The 9,664-nt window shown below is 35.2% G+C and overlaps 1 protein-coding gene across 1 annotated transcript; it reads left to right on the top strand.

Annotated features, from left to right (window-relative positions):
• Positions 1 to 971: 971 nt before the first annotated feature.
• On the top strand, positions 972 to 1,998 carry LOC110112906 (uncharacterized protein At5g48480). Its single transcript, XM_020845291.2, has 2 exons — positions 972 to 1,350; positions 1,528 to 1,998. The coding sequence occupies exons 1-2, from the start codon at positions 1,076 to 1,078 to the stop codon at positions 1,748 to 1,750; spliced, it is 498 nt and encodes a 165-aa protein (XP_020700950.1). The 5' UTR covers positions 972 to 1,075; the 3' UTR covers positions 1,751 to 1,998.
• The last annotated feature ends 7,666 nt before the right edge of the window (positions 1,999 to 9,664 follow it).

The raw sequence follows: 9,664 nt of genomic DNA, 5'->3' as shown, positions 1-9,664 counted from the left end.
GTGTCAATATTTGACCCGACCCGAAAACCCGACCCGGACCCGACCCGGAAAATCCGGGTTGGACCCGACCCGTTTATCAAACGGGTCGGGTTCGGGTTCTCTAATTCGACCCGTTTGATAATCGGGTCGGGTTCGGGCAACCAGCAAACCCGTTTATTTAAAAAAATGAATTTTTTGCTGCCTGACCGCTACCCGCTCTGCCCTGCCCCCTGCCCGGCCGCTGCCCTGCCCCCTGCCCTGCCCCTCGTGCCCGTGCGCTCGCGAATCGGCTGCCGCGCGCGTGCCAAGAAAGCGGAGCCGCTGCCGCTTGCCGCTCGCGCTGCCGCCCGCGTGCCGAGAGCAGCTGCTGCCCGCTGTGCCGAGAGCGCTCGCCCGCGTGCCGGAGAGCAGCGTGACGCCCGCGCCTTTCCCCGCTGCCCCCCGCGTCGCCGCTCGCGCCGCGCCGTCGCCTGCTGCGCCCGCCGCCGGTCCGCGCCCCCACTGCTGGGTCGACGGTGTCAGTCGGGTCAACCCGCAACCGGCCAACCCGGCAACCCGCCGCCGGGTCGGGTCCGGGTTGAAATGCTCGACCCGTTTTGCAAACGGGTCGGGTTCGAGTTGACCCGTTTAGATCCGTGTCGGATCGGATTCGACCCGAACCCGACGGGTTGACCCGAATTGACACCCTACTTTCAACATACCAGCCCTAAGCTTCATAGGCATAATTACTAATTTACGCCCATAATGCTTAAAGATATCAACTATCATGGACTTCTCGGACTCTGCGCTGTCCGGTTTTTCGTAATTTTACTCACTATTTTGCTGGAACCTAGGCACAGTTCCGGTTATTTCTTTTTTAGTTCGAGCGAATCTCACTCAGTAGGGCATTTGGACGGTTCTGATTTCGTTGAAGCGTACGACAAAAAGCTGGACATGAATGTAATTACTATCACACTTCTCCATAAAACCACCTCTACCTGCTGCTCATAGCCTTCTTTTCATGTTCACTAAATTCTTCTTATTGACTCTCTCCTAGGGTTTTTATCTTTTAGCTTTGCTCGTCGGTGTCTTTTTAGGTTTTCTCTTTTTCAACTTTATGGCAAACGAAGGCGCGGCAAACACGGAGCACATCAATGGAGATAGCGGCAAGGCAGTGAGCTTAGCGTCTTTCAAGGCACAGCTGGTGCTGCCTGAGTCGAAGGCGAATGAAGCGGTGAAGTTCTATAAGGCGGCTTTTGGCGCAGAGGAACTTGTTCGCGTGAATCATTCCAAGCGCAAGGCCGAGCAGGACGTACCGCTTATCATCTTTGCTGAGCTCAAGATCAGCAACAACTCCTTTCTAGTCTCCGACCAGACCGATGACTTCGTCAAGTAATCCCTTTATCCTCTAATTTCTCTAGGGTTTTTTTTTTCCGTTGATCTACGAGTTTTAGGTTCACATTTTGAACTGTTTTTTTTCTCACTTATGTTCAAGAGTAAAAAAATATGAACGAGACCATAGAACATGACTCGAGATCTTTTTGCTATTCTAATTGATTGAAATTGCAGTGCGCTTGATGGTGGTGGCTGCGGTATCGTTTTTCGGCTTGAAACAGAAGATGTTGCTGGTTTGGTGGCGAAGGCAGTGGAGGCAGGTGCGGTTGCTGATGGCGAGATCACTGAGATGGATGATGCTTACGGCGGTGGCCTTCTCGGCAAGCTGAAGGATCCCTTTGGTATCTTGTGGTTCGTTGCCTCGGCGACGAAGAAGTCTTGCGAGGCAGAGTCTTAAACAATTTAGTCGCTGGGTATCTTGGTTTCCCTGTACCGCAGCTAGTTATCTTTCTTTTTGACTATAATGGACCACTGTAGTACCGCGAGTAGGAGTTGATTATGCCGATCGATGAACGGACCTGATCTTCTTATGTTCACTTGTAGGCTCATGCAATCCACTGCAGCTATTTTCTGTTCTCTAATCCTTACCAAAACAGTATGCAATTTTTTTGACTGGTTGGTTTATATTGATGGTTTCTCCTCATAGTGTTTCTGTTTTGGATGTGTTATTTGTTCTGCTTCATCTTGCCGATCAAGAGGATGCTCTCTCATGCCCATGTCAAATACTTTGTTAAGTTTTCATTATTATTTCTATGCTGTTTTTCAAATTTGGGACATTTTTGTGCTGGTGAACAACCCGCATAGTTGTGATAGATTTGTAAGAACGTTTTGTTTTTTTTTTGGGAAATTAGGGATTCGAGCCCGTGTGTGCATGATGGGAGGAATTTCTTCCATCCGTGGACGCGATCTCATTTGTAAGAACATTTGATTCGAAGGTTTCTAACTGAGTTTCTCTCTTGCCAGAACTGCTGATAAGTCACTACCCTTGGATCAGAAAGGGAAAAATATGAATCCAGATTTAGTAAACCCTGGGGGTGTTAAATTCTAAAAATTATTTGATATGATTTTTGTTAAATCCTATAAATTCTAGGAAATTGTTTGCAATTTAAATATATTTTGATTTTAATTTGTGTGTTAATTATCAATTACTTATTAGTTTTAATTTTAATTATCTTTAATAGATTGTAATTATAAAAATATAACTAGGTGTTATTTTAATTATTATACATTAACAAATTATTTATTTAGATGTTAATTATTAAATAATTTCTTGTATTATTCATTATTTAATTATATATTTGAAACCTAATTAATTAGGTAATTATTGTTTAATGTAGAAATGATTAAACTAATACTTAAATTAATGATTTGATTACTTTTTTAATTATTATTTAATTAGTTTTAATTATTTATTTTATTGTTAATTATCTTATTGATAATTTAAATATTCAATTATCATTTAATTATTTTAATTTTAAATTATATATATATAATAAACTAATTAAATGATAAATTTTTACAACTAATCTATTAGTTAACTTAAATTAGATTACTTAATTAATAATACTTAAATGACCAATTAATTTTTAATGAAATGTGTAGGGTTTGCTTTTCATCTTTATCTTATGTTGCTTAATTGTTGTTGTTTTTCTTTGCCATTTATCATGAATGCTTCAACTTTGTGTGCTATGCTTGTTTTGCATGATGGGAGCTCGCTCGTTGCTTCACCTCCTAATTGCTCAGATCAAAAGTCACAATAGGAGTTCACTTGTTGCGTAGATAACCTTCACCTTCTCCTAATTTCACGATGGGAGCTAGTGAGCCCGTAAATCTTGTTGTTTGTAAATTCTTAAATCCGTCAAATTGAGGGATTTACTAAATCTCAGATTTATGCATTAAGTCTGTAAATTCGGGATTTATTGTGGACTGGGATTTATGGAGCGCTAAAAAACCATTTCGTAGGATTTACCCTAAATCTGGCATATATTCAAGCATAAATCCGATACCAAATAATCCCAAAGTTTTATTTGTGATAGTTTTTTTTTATTATTTTTAAAACAGTTAAAAAATTAGTTTAACATTTTTTATACTAATAAGTTAAAATCATCAAAAAAGTTGTCCTAAAGGAAGCCTTAGGCTTATGCATATTGGAATGCTGAACTGAAAATTATAATCACTTGTTTGTTGGTGTCTTTTTGCTGAACTTTTATTACGTCCTCTGACCAGATGTAGCTCTACGTTCGGTCAAAGGATTGTTACTCTGTTTTTGTTAAGTATTTGGTCGGTATTGCTTGGTATTGTTTGGTAATAACGAGAAATACTGCTTTGTGAAGACCAATACCGAGTAATCCCAAAAAATATCGAGTTTTTCTAGAAAAAACTCGATATTTTTTGGGATTACTCGGTATTGCTCGGTATTACTCGGTATTATAAGAGCTAAAGATATGGGCCCTAACTCATGCTAAGGTTATAAAGAATTTAGGGGCAAGTGGCGCATCCTCAATCATACACTTAGCCAAGTCTGAAAAAGTTATAAGGTGGCAGGGGACGTATAGTCTTTTCTTGATAATCTAAGACTTGAGGTAAGGCTGAAAGGTGACGTTCTAAGTGGTTCTATCATCCACAATAAATAAAGATCACTATATTTTAGAGATTAACATGAAAATAGAAAGACTCACTACCTATAGATATGTATAGGTTCTACTTGACCTAAGGCTAAACACTTAGTGGTTAAAAAAATTGGCTTAGGTTCCTAAGGATGTATTTAAATTTTAAAAGAGGCAATTTATGTATATATTTAGACATTTATCCCTTAAAACATAAGGTATGTGGTGTTGCAACAATGGGTATGAGGATTAAGGCCTCCTTAGGACACAGAGCCCCACAGCTCGAAGTATTCCAGCCTATATACCTTATATATATCAAGGGAGAACATACAAAGATAAAAATAAACCCAACATAGGTTTAAGGCACTAATGTGTGACTTGAAATCCATTTACTCCTTTAACAAGTTTATTTATCTATTTAAAATTAATGTATTTTAGTTCTAATTTAGGTTTTAGTATATTAATGTCTTTTTATTAAACATTAAAAACTTTATGGGATGATTTTTTTTTTAGTTTTGATTTAATTTCACTTTAGGTAAGGTATAATATGATGTATGATTAAGTTAGGAGTTGAAAATGATGTGTTTTATGTATTTATGGATTTTATTTTGATTAGTTAAAAAAAAAATCTATAGAGTTGTAGGTTGAATAGAGAGTTTTAGATGTGGTGGATCGGTTAAGGGATTTTAGTAGTTTTATAAATTTTGTATGGATTCATTTTCATATTTGTCATGTTTTATTAGTTATTTTTAGTTCTTAGAGTTTAAAATTTGACACGCATTTCTTATATTTTTCAAATTGATTGTAGTATAACTTATAAAATTTAGTTTGTTGATGATTTATTACTGATTATTTAGGTTATGTGATGATTACCCTTATTAAATAAGGGCCATCAGGCTTATTTCATCCTCATTGGGGCTAACTTAATAGCATCATAGGCTCGAGTTACCAGGTAACCACCTCGTTATTATTAAGTTGGAACTTATGTTTGATGCTCAGTAATCTTTAGTGAAGGTTATCCTTGTGATTAATGTATTATAATTTTTTTTTAAATCAGTTACAAGTTCATTATATTTGTTCCATTAGTTAGTTTTATAGTTTTTTAAAGGTTTTTTATATTATTATTTTTTTAGCAAACAAACTTCAACATAAAGGTGTTATTCTAAGTCAAATATGACAAAAACTAAATATATTATTTACAAGTAAATCCAACATACAATGTTAGCTTATAGATCTACCTTAACATGCTAAAGCTCATATTTTATTTCATTTTTATATATTTTTTGTATACTTATGAAAGATATATTTAGAGGCTCAAAAAATCATTAAGAAGCAAATTTTTGAGTTATTTACATATTTCAAAATCTCAAAGAAAATCTTCCTAACGGTGCCCACTTCATGTAGTCAAAGCGATGCATATACACAAATAGGTGGCCTAAAATACAAGCCTAAAATGACCGTAAGGGTTTCTAAGTTTCATAGAAAAGGGGTAAGGTTTGGCCAATAAGGCCAAAGTTTCGTCAGTGCACTAACCTATGCCGGCTTACAAACATCCTACCATATATTCGAGTGGGGAAAATAAATAATAGTTCGGTGTGTGCGGGTGTAGCCATTCAAAAATACAATGAAAAGTCTCTACATGACTATCAAGTTGTACCTAATAGTGGTGTGTCCACTCGAGAGATCCCAAGCAAATGACTCTTTAACTCATACATGCAATACTCAATGTACCTCACAGGACAAAGTAAAAATAGCAATATATGGATGAGCATAGATGTAATTCAAAAAAGAAATGTAACTATTCAATAATTAACTCCAAGCAATCGAGGTTTGTAACTTTACATTCCATGTAAAGCATATGGGAAGAAATGCAGAAGTAGTAAAGATGAGTTAATATAATCACATACATAACCATGTGTGCATTTAGTTTAATATGTATGTAAAAGCTTATTAACATGAATGACAAAGATTAACAATGAAGTAAATTACACATGAAATATATAAAGAAAATTATTGCCATAAAGCACAGAATAAGGCAACACATGGATCATGCAGGAATTTGCTAACATAATAACTAATCTAATAATAATCAAAACTGCACATATATACATGAGAATCTTCTTTCAAATGTCACTAAATATAATAATACATAACGATACAAATACACATGTAGACTTTCCAACAAAACTAATAAATATCATTTGGTGCCAAAAGAAAAATGATATTGGAATATAAACATGAATACAATCATCTACACGACGATGAAGGAATAGTTAAAAGTGCACATTCACATATAAAAAATTTCTTTATCTATTAATGATTCTTGAAATGCAAATAAACTACAAATGTGACACTTTATGAACATTTATATACACATAATAGAAAGAATGTAACTACTCAACTACAATGAACATGGGAACTCTAAATTTCATATCATGTTTGAAATTATTGAATTTGACAAAATGAGGTTTCATTTTTATAAAATCTACATATACATGTGTATGATGAGTTTCAATTTCCTATAAAATTACTCACATATAGATAAGCTCCTTCCCATCATAAATCAAAATATACATAAATGAGATCTAATTTCTTGCATATAAAGATAAATACACACATCAATCATATCAAACAATTTCACTTATTTTTCCTAAAATCTTCCATTTCAAAAATTCACATAAAGATTTATATAAGTAAGGTGAATTAACTTAGATGATGGTTATACATATAAAACACATGAGAGTTTACTAATGTAAAATTCATATTTATTCATGAAATAGGTGGGGGCGTACTAGCATAGGTGAAACTCGAATTTAATGTGGAATTTATTCTTATGATGGGATTAAATTCACATATAATTTGGAACATGGGGGTATATACATCAAAATCATCAAGACATATTTAATTGTTAAGGCATGAATATTCTATGTAAGCTCTTTACTCTAACCAAACTTATAAAATTCTTCAAAATATGAATTAGAAGAAATATAATTTAAAGTGCTTCAAACACATAAGTCAATACTAGAAATATTTATTTTAGAAGCTCAATATTTAATTGAGATATAAGCAACTCATCATATTTACCAAACAAGCTTACAAATTTTTATTGAACAAACAAATATGATATTCACAACAAATAACATGGGAATGTGCACAATATCAAAATTTTCATACACTTGCAACCCTTTTTAATGTTGCCAAAATTCATCACATGATAAAGTACGATTTTAAGTTTAAGTCTTTCTAAGTATCAAACTTCAAAACCATACTCACAATTGATTAGAAACATGCCAAATAATCTAACATGATTGCTAAACTTTGCATTCAATGCATATGCTAAGATTTTTGGACACATATAAATGCCCCACCATGCAATAATTTCTCTTTGACTAAGTAAACCTCCAACTAACAATGAATCATAATAGTACATGTGAATCATAAGAGTATATAAGTACTTCAATAAATACCACTCATAGGTTATAATATAACTTTCCCATGATGAACAATCAATGCAACATAGAATAAATGAGATTCTTTCATATTAACAAGATAAGCTTCCTAACAAAATTCATGAATCCTATTTAAGCCCATCATATATCATGTCAAAATACCACCTCAAATCTTTATCATTTTTTTTATTACTTGAAGTATAATGTATATAAACAAAGGGAATCATCAAAGCCTCTATAATGAATGAACAATAATAACGAGATTGCAAGCATGCTCCAAATAAGTGCTCCTAATTCCTATCCTCATAAAGCATCTAATAAGTTAAAACATATAGGTGGGAAATTAAATTGAAGTATGCTTTAACATAAGAGGTGACACTATAAAAACATTTAATAGTATCATAAGTGATTACTAGAAGAGCATCATGCCATCATTAATGTCACATTGCTAGAGTGAACCAAAACTCAAATATATCCAAACTCTTTCAACAACTATCTTATGTAAATGAAACATATGACTATGGCTTACCAAGCTCTTGCTTAGGAAAAGTTTGTATTATATCTTATTGGACATTAATATGAAAACCTTGCGTGCATTTTTTTTTTTTTTTAAGAAAAGAGATGATAACATGATTTCTCGTAATTTTTTTACAACCTAAACATAAAGAAAAACTTGTATCACATGATATGAATCATAAACAAGTGTAAATTTCATTTACCAAATATTCATATTCAAATAATAAACATCAATGCCTAAATCAATTGCTTATAATACTCATATTCCAAATAATATACATCAATGCATCAAATCAGTTTCCCCTTGAAGAGATGACTATTATGTTGAGTCTAGTGAATAGGTTGTTAGACCTGACCTAAGTTAATGTCCCAAGGCTACAAGAGGGGGGGGGGGGGGGGGGTGAATGGTATTTTAAAACTTAAACCCTCTTTGAAAAAGTGATGAACCGAATTGAAAATTTTTTATTAAATTTTATAGAAAAAGTTTTTCAACCACAGAGTTTTTAAACAAAAGTAAAATGCGAAAAATAAAATGCAGTAAAGTAAATGACACAAGATTTATAGTGGTTCGGTCTAAACCAGACCTACATCCACTCCCAGAGGCACCCTCTGAGTATTGCACTAATAATAATAGTAACTCTCCTTTTCACCCACAGCAAGGCAGAAGCCTTTACAAACACTCTTTTCACCACTACCCGGTTGACAGAGAACTGTCATCCTTTACAAAATCCACAGTGTTGGTAGAGAGAACCGTCGTCCTTTCACACTCTCCTAGTGTGAGCAGAGAACCCTTCGTCCTTTCACACTTCCTAGTGTGGGCAGAGAAACCCTTCGGCTGTTCACACTCTCCAAGTGTAGGCAGCGAACCCTTCGGCCTGTTCACACTCTCAAGTGTAGGCAGCGAACCCTTCAGCTTTTCACACTCTTCAAGTGAGGCAGCGAACCCTTCGGCCTTCACACTCTCCAAGTGTCGGCAGCGAACGATCTCCTTGACAGATCTCTCTCACAAGAAATATAGAAGAAGAAAGAAAAGTAGGAAGTAATCCCAATTCACAAGTAGAGATTCTTACCTTTAAACACCGATTGAAGTCTTCACACTCCAGTGGTAGGAATCCTCCTTTGAATGCTCCTTACACTCTCTCCTCTGACTTTTCCTCCAATAGGCACGAAGATCAAATGGCAAAAAGATTTTTGTAGTCTAAATTGGACATTTATACAAAAGACAAGAAAAAACCGCCCAAAAAATGCAAGTTTCAATTTCGTACGCAGTGGATAGTCCCGTACGATCGTGGATCGTCCCGTACGATCGTGGATCGTCCTGGAATATTACTTTAAAAGCCTCAAAACGAACCTGTTTGTATATGTGTACGAAATGTTTTCGTACAAGCTGATCGTTCCCGTACGAACCAAGTTCGTCCGGTACGAACGTTATTACAAGGTTCGGTTCCAAAACTGCAGAAAAAACCGTCCTAAGTCGGTCTTATCGTCTGGACGAAATTTTGTTCGTCCAGACAGAAATCTTACAGAGATCCAATCATCATGGACGATATTTAATTTCGTCTAACGACTAAAATCTACAGAGAGCAAATCGTCCTGTACGATAATTTATTTTTCGTCTGGACGAAAAATCTTACAGAGGCAAATCGTCCCGGACGATTTTTAATATTTCGTCCGGACGAATAGGACTTAGAAAATTTTCTGGCCAGTTTCCTATTCGTTTCCATGTGATCTTAATAGAGA

The sequence above is a fragment of the Dendrobium catenatum genome, unplaced genomic scaffold (genome assembly GCF_001605985.2).
Source record: "Dendrobium catenatum unplaced genomic scaffold, ASM160598v2 fragScaff_scaffold_853, whole genome shotgun sequence".
Classification (NCBI taxonomy): Eukaryota; Viridiplantae; Streptophyta; class Magnoliopsida; order Asparagales; family Orchidaceae; genus Dendrobium; species Dendrobium catenatum.
Note: the sequence above shows the minus strand (reverse complement) of the source record. Positions and strands in the feature narration are given on the sequence as shown.